General features: G+C 38.8%; 1 protein-coding gene across 1 annotated transcript in view; it reads left to right on the top strand.

The window, feature by feature from the left end:
• Positions 1-11306: 11306 nt before the first annotated feature.
• LOC140235337 (dolichyl pyrophosphate Glc1Man9GlcNAc2 alpha-1,3-glucosyltransferase-like) overlaps positions 11307-24600 on the top strand; it is a 19664-nt gene continuing 6370 nt past the window's right edge. The window contains exons 1-4 of the mRNA XM_072315364.1: positions 11307-11420; positions 13104-13171; positions 19593-19719; positions 22015-22118. Coding sequence (XP_072171465.1) covers positions 13142-13171; positions 19593-19719; positions 22015-22118 — 261 coding nt within the window. The 5' untranslated portion in view covers positions 11307-11420; positions 13104-13141. The remainder of the gene's footprint in view (positions 11421-13103; positions 13172-19592; positions 19720-22014; positions 22119-24600) is intronic.

Here is a 24600-nt window from a genome sequence, read left to right on the forward strand (position 1 = left end):
TTTATCATATGATCTGCTGGAAGACATCATGGCAGTAATTCATTTTTTGCCATGCTTCATCCCGCGGGCGGAGCAGAGCAAAGTTTTACGTGTGATTATCAGATTTGCTCATCTGCTCCATCAGCGCTGGCGAGAGCAATTAATCACGTTTTCCCCCAGCTCTGATGGCGGTCCAGTATTCATTGGGGGATGGAGCGTGGGAAAGAAACCACACATCCATGATAGCCGTGTTGTCCATGGATTGAAAATGAGTTTTTAAGGAGTTGGAGTATTTGGCTGCTCCGGAAGTACAATGGTCCTCACTTTTGTAACATTTTTCTATTTGGGTAATTCCGTGAAGTTGGGGCACAAAGTGTTACATTTTAGCATAACTCAATACTAATTATGCTATTCATATATTGTTTATAGGCTTTACATTTGTATTGAGACCATACATTTTCCTGGAAATTTTGTGTTGTTCAGACTCAATTTTGATGAAGTTATTAAAACAATATGTAACGGTGTCCTGTAGCATCGTGACGTGTCCATGTAGTATCGTGATAGTTAAAATCTGGTCCTAAAAGACAAATTAATGAAATTAGCTTGACCAAAATTTGATATAATATGCATAATTACTAGATTAGTCAGATAGCTAAATATCTTAACTCTCCTTTCCACAGTTTTACTTTTACAAGAAAATTACACAATGTATGCTATGCGGTGTCCACCAAATGTAACAAAAAAGGACACGGCATAGCATCGTGATACATTGTGTAATTTTCTTTTAAGATTAAAACTGTGAACAGGAAATTTGAGATATTTAGCTATCTCATTCATATCTTGTAAATGCATATTGCATCAAATTTTGGTCAAGCTAATTGCCATAATTTGTCTCTCAGGACCAAATTTTAAAATATCACGATGCTACATGGACACATCATGATGCTACAGGACACTGTTACATATTGTTTAATAACTTCATCAAAATTGAGTCTGAATGGCACAAAATTTCCAGGAAAATGTGTGGCCTCAATGCAAATGTAAAGCCTACAAACAATAAATGTATAGCATAATTAATATTGAGTTATGCTGAAATGTATTTTTTATATCACGATGCTACATGAACACTGCCCCAACTTCATGGAATTACCCATTTGCTTTCACTCAATATCCCTCACTGATCTCTGTAATTTTAAGCCATGGATTCTTTTCAAAGAATTTTCCTCCAGTGATTTTTGGTCTATGATTCACTATTAGCTGTGTGAAGGACATCAATGATAACTCACAACTCTACTATTTAAACACAAAGAGTTGATTCTAAGGAAGTGACTTTTTCTTCTTGAATTCATTTCAAGCCAGGCCTTCTTAGAAGGATGTGCTTAAATAGGAAACTTGGGACATGCTGGCACCATCGCTTTGTGTTATTGCCATGCACGACACTGACACCAGTATGGCTGCGTCGTGAAAGCGTGCGACGCATTCAGATTCCTTAACTTTCCTATTTCATTCTTGGTTTTGCTAAAGCCTCCACCATACTGTCAGATGAATTCCTCGCCAGTCATTCAACTCAACTTGAATGATGATTAACATTCACAATTTCAGGGCAATTCTGGACCAGAAATTACCTTATTTGAAAAGAAAAATGATGAACAATTCGCAAGCACAATGAAAATTCTGTCAATGTACTATAAAAAAAAAAAATAACGAAGTTATGAAATTTCAAAGTTTGCTAACTTTGCAAAACAGTTCTCACATAGTCGATATGAATGTAGGGATGAGTGAGCTGATGGTGTCATCGCCTTATAATTTTATTTATTTTTTATTCATTGTTTGCCAACAACTTTACAAAAATTCAAATGTTCTGCTGTGAAGTGTCAAACTTAATGCTATTCATAGCTGAATAGCTTCAAAATAATGATCAGTCATATTCATTAGGATTTGAGACTGGGGCATAATAATTACATTTGAACAATAACAAAAACACTTTTACATTTTGAGATTTTGTGGACAAACTATGTGGCAAGTTGCAGTTATGAAGACATCATCAATTCACTCATTTGCTCAGCCATTCAGATTGACTGTTCACAAACTGTTTTGTGAAGAATAGCAAACCTTCATGATTTCATGACTGCCCAAAAGTCTATCTGATCTTGGTCAAATTTGCACTGTTAGTGTTGTGCTTTTACAACTGTACTTGTCTCTTTCTTTTTAAAGACTAGAAACTTTTCACTGGTGGTGAATTGTCCTTTAATCAACACCATGCAAACATGCAACTGTGGACTGCCATTCATTTGATTCATGATCATGCATGTAGGGGCCTACGTACAAATTTTATGTGGTCCAAAATCATTTCAGATTCCCCATTTCTTATTTTCATGCACGAATGATTGAGAGGTCATTTTTTTTCCCTCAGAGAATACTGCATCGTCAAAATCCAAGCCACCTCGATGCTCATATCATTTTAGGCTGGAGTTGGCGTCGTCACGGCAGTCAGCAATCTCTGCATTTTTTCTTAGCGCCTCCGGTTACTGTAACCATTCCCATTAGGGACGCGGGATAATGAAGGGATGCGATGACACCGCCAGAGGATAACAAACATTAATGCAGCCCGTTCTGTGATGATGGTCCCTCCTCTCAGTGTTTCGTTTCATACCATAGCTCGTCAGATTCGGCGAGCAATATATATCGGGGTGAAAATGAGCAGTGACATTTTCGTGAGAGACAACCGAGATGTGAAAAAAAAAAGAAAAAAAAAAGAAGGGAGTAAGAGCTTTCAGCAGGGCAATTGATGACACTCTGTTGGGTGACTCTTTTTTTTTAACAACAACAACAACAACAAAATCCATTCAGTAATTTTTTTTTAAAATCTTCTGAATGGGGAGTCGACGTGTTTTGAAAGTGATGTATTGAAACTGACAGGAATGCAGAAATCAGCTGGCCAATGCGACAAATGCCAGTGAAACGAGACTTCGATTCCAGATGGGCTCTTGCACTATGGAGTCATCGTATTCCCACGTAGAGATGCTATCTATCCAGGATTGCCATCACTCCTTTCATTCAGAGACTATTTTGAGAATTGCCCAATTTGTACAGACATGCTTCTAATGCAATCATTTCTCCTTTTTCTTTTCTTTTTTCTTTTGTCCAGACATGTAGCATTTATGTTGAATGTCTTGGAGAAAACAGAAAAACAAATGTTGGATCTGCTAATGTAATTTTTCTTGTCACTGCTTTTCATTGCTGACATTAAAGATACATTACGTATGTCCAAGAAACATATGGAGCTTCTGAGCCTTCAATTCAATTTGAGTAATTCAATTTGAAAGTATCAATCATGAAGTGGAAAAAGTTGATGGTAAAAGTAATTTGTAAGGTGCGTCTGTTAGATAGGTACATGAGCAGAAATGTGCAGAGAAGATGAACATTTGAGAGAGGGATGACACAGTAAGAACAACAAGAGAATTGGAAGAAAAAGACACCAGACCCCAGTCAATATACAGTTTATTGCACTATAACTACTATAACTGGAAGTCCATTTCAAATGCAGAAATATAACAAGTCGATGCTAGAGACAGATTATAGTTTATATTATGGTGCATCACAAATTCAACAAAGAGGTTGCGTGACCTGATATAACATGAGGCTCAAAATAGGAGAAACGAGTCAATACTCGCAATAGATTTCTTTTTTTTTCTCTCTCTCTTTTTTCTGAATTAGCATTTTTTCTTCTACATTCAAATTCTGAAGTGTGGAATCATAAAATGAGTAGATAGGTGTATTTTTGTAGTTTATCTAGAACATTTCTTTTCTCCCATAGTGTGATGCGATATGTCTGAGAGGTTCCTTTTCATTTCGTAACCCATTGAGGACGAGTCCTGAGTATACTCGAGCAGGGCTCTATGGGAAGTGCGTGTTGTAGCAAAATTAGCCCATCCTCAACGGGTTAAAAACCCTTTTATACACACTCTTCACTTTGAACTCTAATAACTTTTTAAACAATGCTGCTACTGCTTTGAAAGTTAGTATAAGTCATGAAACAAACAAACCACCACCGACAAAAACATAACCTCCTCGGCGGAGGTAATAAAGGTAATGTCACTAAGTGTCCACAGTTGTCTTGTCTCTGCATACAGATCTGCCGGGAAAATTATTAAACCCATTCCCCCATCCCCTACATATGTGCGAATAATACCTCTTAACGTACTGCACCTCGTGAAAATTAATCCAATTTATTACAAAGTGATCAGCCTGCTTTGTAGAAGTACGACTTGCCCGTTGCTCTTTTCTTTCTCTCTCTCCTGTTGTACCAAAATTGAATTATTAAAGATAATGAATTCTTGAAATGTGAGGACAAATGAGTTCAACGATAAAAGTGGGAGGGGAGAATTAGGCATTGAGTTGCAAGGTAAGGGAGGTTATTGACCAGCGGGACTTTTCACATGAAATGTGGTCACACTTATACGGGAGTTGATTCTTGAGACTCTAATAACTCTAATAAGGATATTGGGAAGTGGATTTCTCTCTCGGGCAGTTAAAGGTGAGACGTTGTCTCCATGTGATGCAGAAACTGTCAATTTTTGTTTTTAAATGAACACATTGTAGGCGTGAGAAATGTGTGAAGCAACTCCGTGATAAAACAACTTCAGTTGGTTAACGATGAAAATGCAAGATACAGTTGTATTAGCCAAAGAGGTACGTCAACAGTATTGCAGTCTGACAACATGTCAGTTTGTGGTTGCTACATGTATGTAATGTTTTATAATCGATTATCAGTGATAGACAAATCAGACCATAGCAGTATCCATCAATCTTCGACACGAGAATAAATTGCATGCAGCATGTTGGGAACATGATTGCTTGGGCACATTCGATCTTCATGTAACGTTCTTCCTACCCACTCCCTACTACTATACTGAACTAGGAGGGCTCGAAAGGAATAAATGTCAGGGATTCCAATTTAACTTATCTTATACATTTGATCTCAAAATACTCCAAAAGAACTCATTATCCTGTTGGCAGAACAAGTTTCTTGATAGACTTTTCAGTACATTGCAAGCAAATTTCAAATTTTGGAAGATGAATTTTGAGCCCTTCTCAGTGAGAACGATGTGCCTGTAAGGATTACTGCTCATTATTCCAAACATTTGTTGATCTGAAAATGAGATAGGGTTCCAAAGATTCATTAGTCTGAAAATGAAATTAAGTTGGTTATTCCAAAGGTTCGTTAATCCAAAAATGATACAAGGTCTCTTACTGCAAAGGTTTGTTAATCCAAAATGAAAAGAGATTGTTCATCCAAAAATGAATAAGGTTTGTAATTTCAAAGGTTTTTTAGTACATGCAGTATGTATATCTTTGGACTAATAAACCTTATTTTATTTTCGGATTAGCAAACCGTTGGAATAACGAACCTTATTTCATATTTGGATTAACAAACCTTTGGAATAACGAACCTTTTTCATTTTCGGGTTAACGAACCTTCGGAATGATGAACCTTATTCCATCTTTGGTATTACAAACCTTTGGAATAACATACTTTCAGAATAATACCACAAATGTTCTGATTAATGAACCCTCTTTCATTGTAGGATTAATGAACTTGTAAGTATACAGATTTTGTGTGTTTTGGAATAACGAACCTTTTGAATAACAAACTTCATTTCATTTTTGGATAAAGGAACATAACCCCTTTTAAGCAATTTCTGTCTCTCTGTCATAAGTATGCTGTTCCTAGATGTTCATTTCTCCCACCCCCCCCCCCCCACAATTCGTTCACTGCAGGTGTAGTAGGGTTTGTGGATTTTTAAGTTTACAGTCATAAGCATTTTCATTAGCTGTATCGAGATATGAACTACTCTTTTTCCTAAGTTCGCCTTTGCTAGAATGGAAAGTTTTATTTACATTCCCCCCTTTTTTTTAGTGCATATACAGTTTTTACCAGTGGGAGATGACAAAATTTGTGAGGACTCGACAGCTGACATTCATATTCTTTTGAAAATCATCAGAAAATCGGTGCCAATCTTTGGAAAGAATTTCTTTTGTAATACATAGAATGTAGATATCATTACAGCAATTATTTGCCAACAAGGTATTTGCATGCACCTGGCTTTGTTCGAAAATACTGAGTCTTCTGGAATGGCCCCCTCATCACCAGTTGTTGTACTGCGACATTGTTGGTCTCTCAAGGACATATAACTATATGCGACATTGCAAGCAGGCTGAGTATAGGTCAAAGGGCAAGCCACGATACAGGTCAAAGGGCAAGACATGGGATAGTGTGGCTATCATTGAGATGTACTTATCCATGCCAGGATGATGAACTACATGAGTTGCTTCATGGACCCTGGGATGGTGAATTTCTATGCGACTGGGCTGTAAGACCGCAGAGCTTTCCGGAAGACGGGGGGCGTTGACTCATCGGCGGCGTCGAGGCTTGGTTACCGCAATCAAGGCCATCGGCATCTTCCGTTGCGCTTCTCCATCAGCCGACCAGCGATAGGTTGAGCCGGGAGTTCATTCATGTACTCCCATGCAGGAAATGTTCTGTATGCAGTGCCTTTACTTTTTGTGAGCATACTGTTTCATGAGTTGGGACCTAGATGTATCTGCGAGTGGTGAATTTGTAATTGAGAATCGCAGTGAGGAAATGAGGAATAGACATTATCCCTCTTCAAGAGAAAACTTAATGGCTTCTCAACCTTGGAGATGTCACAATTTTGGTATCAGAGGCTGCTCTTTTTTTTTTTTCTGTGATGGGTGAAAAGCATGTAGGCCAAGTCGAGGTCAGGGCTGCTCTTCGCACGGAAGCATCGCCATCCGATATTTGAAAAGTTAAAGTGCTGGCTTGGACAGGTATTACTTCAAGAAAGCACTCATTTTGGCTATTAAAACTACAGGACAGGAAAGGGTTTCTTGTTGCAGCAGTAATTAACAGATAAAAGCAAAAGACTAAAACCAAACGATACAATAGAGTGCAGATTTCCATGCAAAACTGTTACAAACTTGTTTTAGCTGATCGTTACAACTCTCTCTACCCTCACCAATCTGTTTGTACTCCCTAGTGACAATCAACTGATCCCCCCCCCCCCTCGTGGTAGCTTATAATGATTTTCAGAATCCTGTTCTCTCCTTGTAGGAAAATTCAATGAAGTTATGTCCAGAGTATTTGGTACATATTTGATGAAAAATATTTCCTGCCTACCATGCTTAACCCATTGAGGACGAGTCCCGAGTATACTGGGGCAGAGGTCTGTGGGAAATGCGTGTTGGAGCAAAATCAATCCGTCCTCAACGGGCTCATTGAGAAATGTCCCAATATCATGTGATGATGAAGCGCAGTTTAAAAAAAAAAAATATCTATAAAGTTACATGCTTACTTGCTGAGTGGTCATAGTCTAGCTGAAACTGATATGGAGGAAAATGAAATCTGCAGCCATGTGGAAACCATGACAACCAGGTTAGAGATTACAAGATATGTCAAAAGACAGTACATTTTGGGGCTTTCTTGTGCAAGTTGGCAAGTATTGTATGAGGATTAAAAGTGTATTTGGTGGAAAGTGGTGGGCAAATATTTTAGTCAGCCCAGCTCTTGTAACAATTCCAATATACACCCCCCCCCCCTGCAAACAAAAGGGGGGGGGGGAGCGATCATGATCATTCAAGGAGAAGTGTAATTAGGCGTAAGGTAAGATATGGAATTTAGGACAATATAAAGAGAATACCTAGTAATCTTTCTCTCTTTGTCCAATTCAGAGACAACGAGAAACATGCTAAGGAAGTAAAAAGGAATGCAAGTAGTTGGTATGCTTTTTTTTTCCCCGTAGCTGAACCTATATACACTGGACAACAAAAGAAAATACCCACTTCTGTCGAAGGCCGCAAAAAAAAAAATTCACCCCCTAGAAATCTACAATTTTTGTACATAGGTGTGCTACAATGCCCCTTACTTATCACACTTATCACATAACAAAGAAGAACTTGACATGTAAAGCATATTGGTCACTGAATCAAAAGTCCCACACAACAGGACTTTCCACCATGCAAAAATGACCACTGAATGGATAACATTTTTAAACAACCAATATGTCAAAGTGAACACCTGTTTTGTAAAAAAAAAAGATGTTAATGAGTTTATTCTGTATTTAGGGATGCTATCCTTCCTGATTATGCTAATTCTCAGAATAAAATCAGTTAGCTCTTTAGACTGGACATTACTTTACTCTGCTCTTCGCAAGCTTCCATCAGGAAAATTATGCCCCATCTTGTAAGGCTTGTAAGGCTCATTCTGTTACATTTTGTGACTTTTGATTCAGTGACCAAGATGCTGTGCATGTCATTTTTTTTTTCTTTGTAAGAAAGATAATCACGTGCTATTGGGTATGTGATTACTAAAAATGGATATTGCAGCTTACCTGTGTACAAAAATTGTTTATTTCTAGGTGGTGAATGTTTGTGTGCAGCCTTTGACAGAAGTGGGTACTTTCTTTTGCTGTCCAGTGTATGATGCAGCTTTAGATAGAATTCAACTCACATTTCATACTCTTTTGATCCTGCTACTACCTTATTAATAAAATGGGATCCTATCATGGCATTTGTATGTGTTGTGTTTGTTTTACTTTTTTTTTCAATATTTTTTAATTCAGTTTATGGTATGGTGATGCAAAGCACCACTTCCTTGAAATTATATTGCTTTTCTGCTGAGCAAACGTGGAATGTATTCTCATGATGCATATCTGTTACATTCTATGGATGGACCAATTAAAGAGGGCTCCATTTCACCATGCCCCAGTTACCATCAAATTTGGATGTGGATATTGATACTGCTTCAGTTTCCTTCAAATATCATTAAAAGTTGCTCTTTCATTTGGCTTCGCTTGCAGCCCAAGGGTGTCGTAAGTCACAACGTGACAGAATGTGATAAATCATGCAGCGTGACACTTGTGACCCGTCTGTACCCTGAGAGCCATATGTCACGGGTCGGATGATTTGTTCTTGAATTCGCGACAAATCACCATATTTGCATTTGCATTCAGACTACAGTTTACCAGTTTATCCTGTAAAAAAACAAAAACAAAACAATAGCTGAAAGTGGTGACTAATAGTATCAAGAAAATTAGGGTGCGTTCGAGCGCTCTCCTAAAGCGAACCGTACTGTACCATACCCGCGCCAGAGGAGCACTCGAATGCTCTTAAAGTGTACCATACCAAACTGTACCGAGCCAAAAATGGACCACTTCCCGATGTGCTCCAAAAGCGTACCAAAAGCATACCAAAAGTTCGCTGTATAGCATGCGCGTATCATGCGCATACGTCACAATGCAAAGACATCATTCTCTTTGTTCGGGACAGCTGTCAGCAGTTCAAGCACCATGTGAACGACATTCTTGCTACAGAAATGCGTGACCTTTTCTGAAAATAACTTGTGAGGTACGCTTTCTCAGCAGAGCTCTTGAACACTTCAAATCTGGTATAGTTCAGTACGGTACGCTTTGGTTCAGTTCGCTTTGGTTCGCTTTAGAGTGCTCGAACGCACCCATTGTAAAGGTATTTTACAAAATTTCCATTAAAATCCAAGTAAGGAGTCCCTGAATATCTCTCAAACAAGACACCAGAAAAGACATTAGTAAACAAACAGTCACTATTACACAGGATGATGAGATGCAGTGAGTTTTGATACATGAAAAAGAAATCCCATAATTTTAGTGATAAGTGAGAGTAGTGTTTTATAGTTTATGAATGAGGGAGGTACATTATGACCAAAATGTGAGCCATGGGAAAGATTTCATTTTCTAGGAACTGGTTCTATTAGTTTTTGAAGATGTACATTGTAGACTGGTTGGGGCCGTCTGTTTTTGAGAATTCCAGTCATGTGCAGCGAGGCCTGGGCTGAGTATAGCATGTATTTGACATCATATCAGCTTCCAGGGCAACCACGATTGGGTCAATGTACATTGAATTGTCAATTTCTCATCCCGCGAGACGTGCAACTCCAAACACATTTTGTGCTCTTTTGTGCAAGGAAATAAAATATGTGCGCACATGCCCATGAATATTGGATATTCCAGGTAGCCAACAATCTAATGGTGTGATTTCTGAGATGTGAGAGTTTGTAAATTGAGCCTTCCTTGATGAACTAACATTGAGACTGGGATAGTGCACATGAAATATTCATAATTCATTACCTCGCCTTATTTTCACTCCTCTTCCAGTGTGATTGCAGAAATGACTTTCCATTATAGAAGGCCCCCCCCCCAAAAAAAAAAAAAATGCACTTATTCATCAGCGCTCTGATGATAGCAAGCACGGGAAGTCATGTGCTCCACAAAATGGAGGAGGAATGCAAACATACAGTTAGCTCAGTCAGTGTGATAAAATTGAATGAGTCGAAAGCCTTTTGCAAACACAGAAATGAAAGAGCTAGTATTCCATATAATGCCCTCCCCCCACCCTCATAAAAAGCAGCATCATTCAGCATCTTTCTTTTTTTTTTTTTTTGCATTTGATTAGATTTGAAAGAAATCAGGCAGCATTAAGGTAAACCAGAAAATTAGATTGAGAACTAGGCTCAAAACGATCCTCTGGAAGGGTTGCGAGGCAACCGTCACACCCGGGGTACATGGACACATAACTGATGGTCGTCTGGAAGAGGGCATCTCATCCATGAGCAAACATGGTGGGGAGCGCAAACATCTCGAGCAAACTTTCGCCGCAAGAAGATCGTTGAATCCTCTTTGGCTTGCCGTCTGCTCTGTTGGTCCACGTTTGCGGCGCGACTCGTGGCTGACACTCGCTGTGAGCAAAAGCGATCCTGGCGTTGCGCACAAGGTTCCCTGGGGAAAGAGATCCCTACAGTGGTGGCAATGCAAACGAGTTTTGCTATTATAGCCTTTCCCTCATACAACTTTGTACATGTCTTCTCTGATTTGCAGTCACACTGAAAATTGCCTAACTCTTTGTCTCAGTTCTACAGGAGTGTTTGTGTGTGTATTGCATGTGTAGTATATCCTGCACATATGACACATTAAATTTCATTATCAAGATCAAGACCAACAACAATCGTGCATGTCAGTAGTGTGTATCATGTTAATGAGTTGGCTTTAATACTTGTAAGTTTTGACCCCTTATTTTGTCCTCTCCCATTTACCATTCTCTCTCTCTCTTTATCTATCTTTCTCTTTCTTTCTTACCCCTTTCTTCTCTTCATCTGTTTCTCTTTCTTTCTGTCTGGGTCTCTCTTGTTCTCTTTATCTTATTCTCTTTCTTCTCATCTGTATGGCTTCTCTTGGCACCCATTTCTCTTCTTTTTGTCCCCACCAGGTTCTGCCTAACTCTACCCAAGCCATCCAGCTACCGGCGGGAAGGAGTCGTCGGGGGTTGGACTGAGCCGGGCTTCACCCTCGCCATCCTGCTCATCTGCAACTTTGGCCTGCTCATCATCGATCGTATCCTTTTTTTTTTTAAAGGTCCAGTTTACCTTTGGGAGCAGTGATTTTAAAAAAAAAATTCAAGATATTGTATTTGATGCATTCATGTGTATGTCTGTTGTATCACAAAACATCCTACCATATAAGATTTTCACAATAAAGCCTAAAATATTCTCTTAATAAACCATAACTGTAGATGGTTTAGTTTGGAAACATTTCTTTTTTAACTATTGTTTACATTTTGTGTATTCAATGATACTTAACATCGATAATACGGATTCAAATTTTTACAGTGGTTGTGTCTATCCCTAACTCACATTTTAGAACTATTTTAAAGCACTAATGCTGGGTCTTTGTTTCATCTCCAAATGGTAAATTATGCCTTTAAGCCACTGGAGTCTCCCTCCATCATCAGCCACGCCCGACCCGCAGACGTGGGGTGATTTTTAACCCTTTCAGTGTGAGGACCCATGCTGTTGCTATATTTCTGACCTGAGAGCTCTGTGATAACCTGTCTGTAGTGCAATGTTACTTTGTCTTGGCAATTGGTAACAAATTCTTTGTATGAGAGTCCTGACTCAACTTTAAGGTCTATGTGCTTGATGTGGACCTCTTGAGCAATGAGCCTGGTACTCAGCTGAACTGAGACATTATCTGTACAGATGTCAGATACCATCTAGAGATGAAGATCTCTGCCAGAATTTTTTGTAGGAATGTTCATCATAGCAAAAATTATATCACCAAGCCAGGGAATCAATATTTAGAAGGACAGTTGAATTTTTGGTGAAATTAGATAAAAGATATCATTAGCATTTCAGAATCTGAAGATAATTAATTTGTAATTTGCTGATTACTTGGTAGGCATGTCAAAATACCTGGCTGAGATTGTGTGATTACGTCATTCCTTGAATTCCTTCAATGCCAAGGTACTGTAACTTCTCCTGAGGTAACGATTCTTGTCAGGAATGCAGTACAGCTTCTCAACTGGACCAAAATGCTATGATCAGTGATGCAGTGTGAATATCCTCTTTTTCAAAAACGACTCCATGGCCCGAATTCACGAAGGTGGTACAAATGAAACCATGGTTTAAACCATGGACAAAAACCATGGAGCGCCAAGTGTCTCACGGAATATTTCATTACGAAATTGGTCATTTCATCGACAAAATGACCGTTTCGTCAACGAAATTATCATTTCGTGGACGAAATGTTAATTTAGTTACAATATATTGTCATTTCGTTACAAAATGATAATTTCATCGACAAAATGACTGATTTTACAACCAAATATTCCGTGCGACACTAGGCGCTCCATGGTTTTCGTCCATGGTTTAAACCATGGTTTCTTTTGTACCACCTTCGTGAATTCGGGCCCATCAGTCTGAAAGAGAGTGTTTCCATCAGTGATGCAACGTGGTCTCCTCCCCCCCCCCCCCCCCCCCCCGCAATGAGTAACAAATGGGTTAGACTCAACTGTTTGAGGTCACAACATTTTGTGTTTTTATCATTCGCTCCAGAACTGCATTACTTGGAATTCCTCATGTCTCGCAAGTGGCAGCTCGCTCGAATGTGTTTGCCGAGCGCCGACTCGTGGGGTGGGTGGGAAAAAAAACCTCAAACGCTGAGCAATCTTCTGGTTAGAGTGTGTGTTTGGATTGTACCTTTCCTTGACTTTACACACCGCCATCAATTGACTCGCAGATATCCACTTTCAGTATAATGGATTCCTGTTTGGCATCATGCTTCTCTCTATAACCAGAATCTGTCAGGTAAGTTCCTTTTATTTTTAGTTTCATCTCTTCTCTCTCTTGTGTACCCTTGCCCTTTTATGCCACTTTGTATGCCTCTTCGTGGTGTGATATCGACAGTAATGTCGGGCAATTTCTCACGCCTCAAATAGACTCAAGCTTCTTCCTCCCCCCCCCCCCCCCCAGAAGTAACCTGTGCAATCCATCGTGCCCTGTAATTCTTTTGAAACTGCTTTTCAGCGTCGCAATCATTCTTATAATGTACCCCATAATGTGATTTTAATCATGATTTGTGGTGCCACACCATATGCGTGTGTACAGCATTAATTTTATGGCTTTCATATCGATTTTGCGAAGACTGTGATGATTTAGCATGTCTGTGCAGATTAAGAAAAGAAGAGAATCCAGTCCTGTGATTTACAGTATACACTTCAAATTTGCTCTCGCATGATTGCACTAACAGTTATTGCGAGAGTGTATTGAAGCACACTATTATATAAAGCTTGTCTTGCAAAGCAATCAAAAAGACATGGAAAACAGACGAGGATAGTGAATGTAAAAAGAACAGATCATGTAAGCATTGTCTGCTCTGGTGAATTCCATAATCAAGTGACATTGTCCACTGTCCTGATGCAATTGCTCACTAGGATCTCATATTTGCAATTGGTCTCTCAGTCTTAAAAAAAAAGAAATAATTCAATGACGAAAACACAATGTTTGCAAATGGCCATTGCCATTGGCCCGAATTCACGAAGGTGGTACAAATGAAACCATGGTTTAAACCATGGACAAAATCTATGGAGCGCCAAGTGTCGCATGGAATATTTCGTTACGAAATCAGTCATTTCGTCAATGAAATGATTATTTTGTAACGAAATGACAACGTTTGGTAACTAAATGAACACTTCGTCAACGAAACGGTCATTTTGTCGACGAAATGACCAATTTCGTAACGAAATATTTCGTGCGACACTTGGCACTGCACAGTTTTTGTCCATGGTTTAAACCATGGTTTCATTTGTACCACCTTCGTGAATTCGGGCCATTGTGTCGGTTTCAGTTTGTTTCATTTTGTCATTTGTACAAATGAAATCATTATGACAAATCGTAATGACATCCTTATTAAGATATGAATAAGAGGATGTGACTATGGGGTGCATTACATGACAATCTATAATATATGTGTCATGATTTTATAGCTGGATATCACTATCTTGATGTCCCAATGATCGGGGGACAGTACATGTATGTCTTGGCAAATATCTGAAATAACAACTTTGAATCAGAAGAATGCCATGCTAGGTTTAACTTTAGGACAAACATCTTGATTGCAGTACGCATACATTTCAGAGACAATGCTATGAAAAAGATATGTTCGTTATGCAAAATATTTCAAATTAGGATTATGTGTTACATGAGACTGATCCAAAAGATTGAGGGTCTTCTGTATCTGAATGAGGGTGATGCACAAGTGTGATGCATTTCTATCAAAAAAGAGAGAAAATTACAAACATGTATATTCATACACATAATGGATGCTTTTATGATACAAGAGTGCAAACACAGAATTCTGTAAAATGTTGTCACTTTGCTTGATTGGTAGTTATTAAAAACTGACCACCCAAGTGATACATGTATGTGGTATGTCATATGGCTAATGAGGGAAATGATGAATGAAGTCACCATTTACAAACATTCCTGTACTTTTGCAAATCAGAGAACACATTACCTGAACCACACCGACACATTCGTGTCAAGCTGTTTGTGGATGCAGCCAAAATTGAGCTCTGTTCGGTATAATGTGGATGGACGCACAGAAAAGTGGGACATGCACTTGTTAGAGCCAGGGGACCGTGCAGCGCCGAATTTGTCCGGCTTTTGTGGTGAAATCCGATCATCCAGATTGAGGGATTTGGGCCGCTATTTTGCTGTGGCCCCAGGGAAGATGCGGGGAAGTGGACATTACCTGAGCAATTTGTGAGAGCTTCCCCTTGAGTTTAGGAATGCAAAAAAAAAGAAGAAAGAAAAACAAGGAAATCCAGTTGACCGTGACATTTTAGTCCGTCCGCTTTGCATCAGTTCAACCCACGTCATGTTTGGTTTGCCGAAGAAAAAAAAAATGAAAAGGGGATAAAAGAAAAGAACAGGAAAATGTTCCCGGTGTAGGACCAGCATTCCAGGAAAGCCGTGACATGGGAATGTGATGAATGAGACGGCACCGACTCTTTTGTTTGTCAATTTCACATCAAAAGATTTGTCGCGCGGAAGCTGAGATGCGGCGAAGCGTGGTGTCCTCTAGGTGGTGGGCATTTGCCGAGCGGGATCGGATTACGGTTCAAATGTCTCGGCGGCGGCAGCGGTGGTAGCGGCAGGGAAGGCACGGTGGAGCAGGGACAGACCGGGGAAGGTGATCCATGGATATTTGCCGGGGCGGTGTTTTTCTTGCACTTCATTGCCGGTTTTGCCGGCTCACTTGGGATTACCAAAGCGGATTGAAAACTGGGATAGATCCATTAAGATTTGCCGTCATAGATGCCTCAAAAACTTCTTTGGTGATGTGAGGCAGTGGGAGATTGAGAGCCATTTCAAACCATTTTTCCTCCTCTTTTTTCTTGAATTTCATCGTTTTTTTCCCGTTTCTTTATACGTCATTGGGCATCACTTTTCATCTTTTGCCCTCAAAACAAAACATTTACTCTCTACCTAGGTGGCAAATCTAGGCCTACTCAAGTGAGGATAAATCCTTCTTTTTACACTTTCGCCACTGGCTTCTCAGTCCAGTACCTCAAGCCCAGGCTGCCATTTCATTCGAAAAACTCAGATGTTATCTCCATTTGCAGTGATTGGGGAATATGTCATCCAGGAGCATATTGAGTATCCATGGACATCTAGGTGTCGGCAGATGTAGTTTAATGTTATTCAAGGAGAGGAAGATAATCTGACCTGTAGTTTAAAAAAAGAAATAAAGAAAAAAAGTGTAGATTTCCGGGGGGGGGGGGGGGGGGAGGGTAGTTGTTGTTTTTTTTTCTCTCTCTATTCTTGTTGTAGTCTTTCAAAATACCTAAGTTGCTTATATCATTCATGGAAAGAAGCACTTAATTGTGGATATCTGACCTATTATCAGTTATCACTTCAAGATGGAGTTGAGCTGATATTCGCTTTCCTTTCTCATTTAATGCATTGAATAATAACAAAATCAACTGTAATGCACAGATAAAACAGCAATGGGGTTTGAATCGATCTAACAATTCATTGAATATTTCAGTTCTCAATACGAAAGAAAAAATCACACATAAAAAAAAATTAAGATTTTGAGGAATTTGACTTTCTACTCACATGGTAAAATAATCTGTAGAAGCAAGTCATAGTTAGACTCATGGGGCTTTTTTATAACTGCAACAGGCCCCACCAAAGTTCAGTTAAGAAAGAGTCAGGTAGTTTACCACAAAATGAAATCACAATATCATCACTTCACAACTAAAAGAATTGAATAGAAATCATGTTCGTGGTCAATGTTTTATCACATTTCACCTTCTCCCTGTGAAAGCTATCATTACCCTGTTACTAAATTTTCACAGCACTACGATAATCTGATGAGGAGATACGATATTAAGAAGAAGACTTAGTAAAGATGTATTTGGATAGGTCAGCGTGAGACATGGTAAAGCAATAGCATCATCACCCCATCAAATTCTATGTTTAGAAAAGGAAAAGGAGAGGAAGAAAAATAAAAAAGAGAAGATGCAGAGGAAAAAATAAGGAGATAAATTGTGAGGAGAAGAAGAAGATGATGAAGATGAAGATGAAGATGAAGAAGAGGGAGAAGAAGAATAAGATGTTGAAAAAAAAGTGAAGAAAACAAGAAGAAGAGAGAAGGATTTACGCTCTGCAGGCAAGTACTCCAGTTTTGAAACTGCGAAATGGGAAATGCAGATGATACCTCCACCGGGTGTGGTATTTTTTTGCAAAGGTGTACGGTTACAGTGCATCAATCCAAGGAGACTCTGTGCATTGCTCATCTCGTAACGAACACTGACTCCTGTCTCATTTCCACTTGTCTTGATGCCCAAAATTTCTCTCTCCTTCTTTCTCTCCCTGAAGCTTTGCATTTCCTGTGCCCAACTTATATTCCGTCACCTAGTGGGACGTAAAGTCATGCCATGCTGCAGACCTCCCGGCCTTTTTGCCCAGATTCTTTCGTTTCCTTGAACCTTCCCACTCTAGAGTCAGTCCTTGCAATTGCATATTTATGAAAAGTTTTGAAGAGAAACAAGGAGGTTCAAGAGAATGGAGTCACAACTGTCGTATTTCCTTTGAAGTCACGTTCGATGCCGCCACTCGAAAGTATTTGAAGCATGTGGCAAACTGGATCTGCCGCTCAGATAGGAAGACAATTGACTCATGTCTCATTGCATAATCATAAGCCACTTTCTAACGAAATTATGTCTTTGTGATGGTAAATTACTTTTCGCCATCCCTACTTATAAAAGATAGGTGGTATATAATGGTAAAGACACGGGGATGCACGAATAGAAATTGCGCAAAAATGATGAAATGAAAATGAAAATTACTCGACTGGCCGTGCCCGGCCACTAATCTGATATATCTATTAATATAGAATTATACTCGAAGATTATTCCATATCAGTTTTATTTGGAGGAATTAAGTGGAAAAGTGATAAAACTGGCTTTCCGGGAGGGTACAGTTTTAAACACTTTCACATGATACAGCTCTGATTTACACTTTTGCACATATTTCTTGAAGGGATTGACCTTTGTTTAATGAGCTTTATCATTAAGTGAGATTTCATTTCATTTAATAGATAAACAAACAAAATATAGCCAACATTAAGTTCACGTTCAAAATGAATCTTCAGATTGCTCAGCAAGACGGCGGCATCAAACCCCGCCACCAAAGGCACAGATGCACCTGTGGAATTCTTTTGTACATCAATAGAAAAGTGACAACTGTTTGAATAATTACAGCCAGTTGGAACTCAATCTCTTAAACCTCCTTGATAGAAACTTATAGTTTTCATGGAATATGGCATAATTTTCATCTTCAAAATATACAATGAATTATCCTTCCAATATTTTTTTTCCTTCTTCCACTGAGTGTACAAACACCCAATAAACTTTATGAGATAAGTTTGAAGTCAGGGATTGAGCATTATACCCTTTAATATTCCACAGAGATTTTTTTTTTTCTCATTGGTCACTCGTCAGAAGCACAGTTTGTTGCTTCCAGCCACCGACCGAAGTGAACATTTGTATTGGATCACAGTCTGATGAATCCGTCTTGTGTTTGTCGACTATCAGGTCAGTCTCAGACATGTGGCATGTGATCCTCATCAGACGATCTTGCCTCATCGGATCACACCCTGACAATGTGACCGATGAGCAAAAATCTCTGTGGAACGGAGGTGTAAGATAGAGGAAGATTTAATGCAGGTTGGGCAAAAGGTTTACTTATGACTACTTCTGTGGGTATGCTCTTATCGATTTAGCTTCCGTACTGTATGTTGTAATTAGGCTCTTGTTGATTACCAAACATTTACATGAACTCGGAGTATCAAAAAGCAAGTAGGTAATCAGGTTAATATCTTCCAATCTTCAAATCACATGAATATTCATAAAAACTTTTAGTGGATTGTAAAGTACTTTCTTATGAGTTCAGTGATTCACCTGCATTCAAATCAGCAGATGAATCACAGGCTTTAACTTTTGTGTGTTTGACTTCCATTTATCAAAGATGTTCCAAGGAGTGTAAAACATTTTTGCCATTTAGAGTCATTGGTACTTTCACTAAATTTTCAGTTGCATGTCAGAACTGAACTTTTTCACCTGTTCATAATCCCAAGTTGTTCAGTTTTTTTTTTCTTTTTTGCATGCTCAAATGCTGATTTCTCAAGTTTGCCTATGCGTTGTCTGTTGTTTCTGTTTTTTTTTTTTTTAAATTGTGGGTTGTACGCTGTATGTTACACATGACAATTTTCACGTTTTCATCTTCTCTTGGAAAACTCGTCGCTGGATTTTGACCAAACTTGGCCAGATTCATCAGTAGGAGGAGGGAATAATAGTTTGTACAAAATGGTGGTGATGCCTCGAGGGGACCCAGATGATGGGGCCCATACAGTACATCCCAAATTAGGATGATGTTGCCCAGGGGTCCTGCAGCAAATCTCTGAATCTCTAGAATTTTGAAGCACAGTTGTTTGCCTCAGGCAGAATGCCTTGATGATGCGCAGTTGAGCACCAGACCCACGGTTGTCTCCCCCCCCCCCTTTTTTGTACCCCCACCCACACATAGTGTGTATGGGGGTATATAGGAATCATTTTTGGCAAGTTTCACCTCAGTATGCAAAGTAGTGAGCCTCCTATTTTTCCCTACTGGACTAGAATAATTGAAATTTGGTAAATTGATCTGCATTGTACCATTCCAGGACCGAACCCTGGAGGGAGCTGTCTGGTTTGCTGCGCTTCTGAATTTCAAGCACATCTACGTCTATGTTGCGCCAGCTTACTTCGTGTATCTGCTGAGGACGTACTGCTTTACCGCCTCAAACCAAGGCAAGTATGAACCAACCGGTGTGTCAATGCATTAACAACTCTTAAAGTGCCCATCATTATGATTAAACCAAGGAGCGTAGCACCAACTTGAAATTATGAAAATTCAGGAAAAAAGTTCCTGAAATAGGGGAGTGTGATAGCCTTTAATTTGATATCAATCGTAGTGGTCATTGAAATGTTTGTTTGTCTGGTTGTTATTATTTTGTTTTTTGTTATTCCTGTTTCTTTTGGATCTTTGCCAAAGTACAGCAAGTTTGTGCCAGAATATGTGTAAATAATAGGATTTGTTGAATGTCAGGATGCTTCATGATTATTTACAGCATGTATTATTATGACCTCTGATTTACAGCTTATTATGTGTTATTTTTACTTGCTTTGGGTGTCTGTCAATCCTACTCATTGCCCAGCTCTAATAAAAATTTTGGCTCTGATAAATATGAAGTTGTTGATTTTCTTATAGTTCACCCTGAGTTGGTTTTATGTATTCATCTTTTTATTTTCTTTGAAGTGGAACAAAACCTTGCCTGTATATTATGTTACAGTGAAAATTCCCACATTTTCCAGATTAAAATGCAATTTTATCAAAACAGAGATGAAGGTGTCAAACATTTTGCCATTGTAACTCTCTCATAATAATCAATATGATGTTGGTATATTTTGATTGATTATAGTGATGCAATTGCTTTTCCTAGAAAAAGAATATGTCTATATGTGACCACCCAGTTCAAAACCCACAAAAAGTTGCTGAATAGGACTCTGTAATAGTAAAAAAAAAAAAGTATATACAGTATATATGGGCCGTGACGCGAGAAAAGGGCCCTTAGGGCATTAAATACCGGAAATGAGTTTTCACCTCCATATTGTAGAAGGAACTCTGACGTATTTGGATATGCAGACCTTTTTCTGAAATTCCACTCTTAAATGCCCCAATTACGACATTTAAAACGGCATGTTTTGTACAAATCCTGTCACTTTTTGATGCATCTATGCATGTGCGCGTAGTTAGCATGTTGATCTTTTTTGCGTGTATTGCTTTGTTAAACTTCCGTGCCGTTTTCTGGCGTTTGCACGCAGCAGCGCTAAGGGCCCTTTTCTTGCGTCACGGCCCGTATATATATATATATATATATATATATATATATCATTTGGGTTGACCGCCTCAATTCTTAAAGTTTGTCTTACATGTATCTAGGAGAGTAATCTTTTCTCTACCTACTGTCAAAATGTGACAACTTAAATAAAACCTAACTGAAATTGAGATATTGGCAGATTTCCTGACTATAGTTTGTGGGACAGGAACTGTTTCACTGGGAAATTGATACTTCTGCACAGCATGCGTGAGTGACCCCAATCTCGAAATCCTCTTTTCTCCCTTAGTTTTTCTATGTGAAACTGCACCTCCGAACTCTGTTAATTTCAATCACTTTTTGATAGGTTAGGATGGTCCAATTCTGGCAAGGTTTATGTAATTTTGAAAGTTAGAACTTACTCTTATGAATTATGTAGAAAAATAGAACTTTATATTGTGGCCTACTTGTTGTGGGTTTTGAGCTGGGCGGTCACATAATTATGTTTGTATCAGATGAGGAATGTTTGTAGATGATGATGTTGCTTGCTTAACATTTTCTGCACTCACTTTATGGTGTTAATGTCAATAACTATCCTTGTTGTTAGACATTCATTATGCTCTTGCATTGTTTCTCAAGAGTTGCACCTGTGGTTCAAAAGAGATAAAAGAGTGAAAAAATCAATATTGCCCATTGTCCGAGTTCAATATTGCAAGAGGATTTACTGAATGTCTTCCATGTTGTAGACTCATTGTAATGCACAGAATCCCTCAACACCAAAATGGCGATGTTTGAGGTTTTTCATCGCATTGCAATAACAACAAAAAATAGAAATATGGGGGAGGTCTATGCATGCATGCATGCTTCTTGCTTCATGCAACTATGAGCATTACATAGCAGTGGCCTTGCAAACTGCATTGTATGAATGTGCACATTTCACATGTGCGCAGAGAAATTGTAATTTCTCGGCAGGTGAGCATTCTCAAAGGTTAACAGAGCAAACTCGGCGTGTAATTAGAAATACACAGTATGTCACTCTGGTCTTCAAATTTTGTCATAATGTGTTCAGTGTTTTTGCTGTTGTTTTTTTTTTTTATCCTTGTAAAATGGCTTATCAACTCTAGCACAAATGATGACATTTTCTAGTGTTGCAATTTGGCACTGGATGTGTCAATGACTTCCAAATTCTACTTTTATGATTTATTTCATTATTTTTTCATTTCCCCAGATGGTGGTGTCAGATGGAGGAGTTTCTCCATCATCCGTTTCTTGGCTCTCGGAGTCCTCGTTATCGCCGTGTGTGCCTTGTCCTTTGGACCATTCATTCTCATGGTGAGGAGCTCGCTCAATATTAATGCAAGTTGTCAGGTCTTGTCAATGTGTAGAGTGGAAACTACGTACTGTAAAACCAGACATTTTTGCGTGTATGAAACTTTTGCAAATCTTATGAGGAGCTGAGATTTGCAGAAATACAATACATGCAATTTTTTTTTTTTTTTTTGTCGACTTACATTATAATGCATTAAATGCCAGTCGCCAATTTGTTAAAGTTTCATGCTGCAAGAAAAAAGGCAGTCGGCTCCAATTCGCGAAAGTTTAATGCCGTGAATGTTTCTGGTTTTGCATTAGTGTGTAGAGGAGTCTACCCTCCCTTGAGACTTGAGATGTAATAGTACATGAGAGTTTACTAATTGCAATATGTAGATGTGGATGTTGGTTATTGTTTGTGAAGCATGAAGTTTTTATGATAGAAAGATAAATGTAGACACTCCATAATCAAGTATTTTTAAAGATGTCTGTAACGTACTGCATCTTAGCGTTACTAGAGCTGGTTCCCTAATTAACAATAGATATTTTTTTAAAAATCACAACTAATGCCGTTTGCATTTGTTTTCATGTTCACGCTTGGTCCTTTGATATTCAGGGTTTCCTTTGGGAGAAATGTAGTTATAAATGGATCAGCTATGATTGAATGATCATGTGCTCCAAACTTCTGATAGAATTAGATTCCCCCCCCCCCCCCACATCCCCATGTCATAAAAACATCTTCAATCATTGTTGATACAATGTATATGAATAATTGCACCTGCAGCATGTAATTTTAAGAAGGGTTCAATGTTTATTTGATGAAAATTAGTTTTCAAATGGCTGAGATGTCCAAAAAGTGATAATAATAAAAGGCGACAGGCCACGCCTTTTATTAGGATCTCTTTGTTTCACCTTGTTTTTGGATATCTCAGCCATTTCAAAACCAATCTTAATAAAATAAACTTTTCATACCCCTTAGAATTGCGTGCTCTTTGACACCTCATAGAGTGGTTTTTTAATATCTTGCAAAATGTTAAAAGCTAAATCCTCACCTCAACCAGAACTGTATAGTCCCTTTAGTAGAGATTCCCTCAGACTTTTCCCCACTTCTTGTGATGCATTTTGCATGTGATCATATGTATTGCCAGGTACCTGAGTATCCTTGCCCCAAATGTGCATTCTGTTGTCATTCTTTTACTGCAAGACCACTTGAAAGCTATAGAATTAATTTCATTTTTGTTTTCTATTTGTCGAGGGCAACTTTTCGATACCCATCTTAATATGTCAGCCATACCTGTGTAGGACATTTTCTTAAAGTGACATTGAATCCATTCACATCAGAAACTTCAACCCATTGAAGACGAGTCCCGAGTATACTCAGGCAAGTGTCTATGGGAAATGCGTGTTGTAGCCAAATCAAACCGTCCTCAATGGGTTAGTAACAAAAATGAAAAAATAAAAACTTATGTCGTGTTTAAGTGAAAAGGCAAGCTCCTGTTTGGGCAAGTAACTTTCATGAGATTTGATTGTAGGTTGACCATGGGTTATTGCAGGCTTTAGGCAAAATACATCAATATTCCTCTGGCTACCATCCATCTGTCTGTAGTTGAATGTGCCAGGTGCATCATTTGACTGCTTTGTGAAAGTGAACTGAAGTATAACTTAGTATGCTCAAGGGGTCAATAATTTACACTCAACATATCCTCCGGCCTCATAATAACAACCGCCGTCTCCCACCTCCCACCCCCCACCCCACCCCAACCTTAAAAATGACGCCGCCACCGACAATGGAACCACCTGCGCATGGTCTGTTCAATCCATCAGGGAGGAATTGACCGCAAAAGGAAGATAATGTGACTTTGGCTGCAGCAGGGAAATTAAAAGGAATAGATTGTCAAAAACAAAGCACGAATGCTGGCAAAAATCAAGAAAGTTATGACAGATTGAATCTTGTACAGACGCCCATTGTGAACGTCAGACTGGGGGTCTTTTTTTCATGTCAATTTGAGATCAATTATAGCAATTCTTCTTACTTGTTTGTTCAGATTTTTTTGAAAGCAAAAGACAGATTTCTTAATGTATTTCAAGATCATGGGTATTACCTGCACAGTGCCTTCACAAGCTGCTTGCTGCACCCAAGTCTTTCAGCTCTGTGCTTGGGGCTGCATTCTGTTTCACCTAATGTAGTCGTTGGTAATAAGTAAACTTCTTTGAAAGTTTGGGAATTGCTCTGGCTGAACTTTTTCAGGAGTAAAACAAATCACAACGTTATAATGTATTTGAGAAATGGTCTATAATGTACTCCACATACTCCTGAAGAAAAGATGACCCTGCTCAAATAAGAAGACTGAGGAAGTTTGAGTTGTACCCATGATTCCTCCAGTTCTTTCTTCTTACTGTTCTTCCTACTTCTCCCAACTGCTTGCATCTAAAGGTGCATAGTGCCGGTAGTGTAGAGGGCGCTGTTGATGATACTGCCGATCACCGTTAGCATTGATACGAAGAT

This window comes from Diadema setosum, chromosome 11, assembly GCF_964275005.1.
Source record: "Diadema setosum chromosome 11, eeDiaSeto1, whole genome shotgun sequence".
NCBI lineage: Eukaryota > Metazoa > Echinodermata > Echinoidea > Diadematoida > Diadematidae > Diadema > Diadema setosum.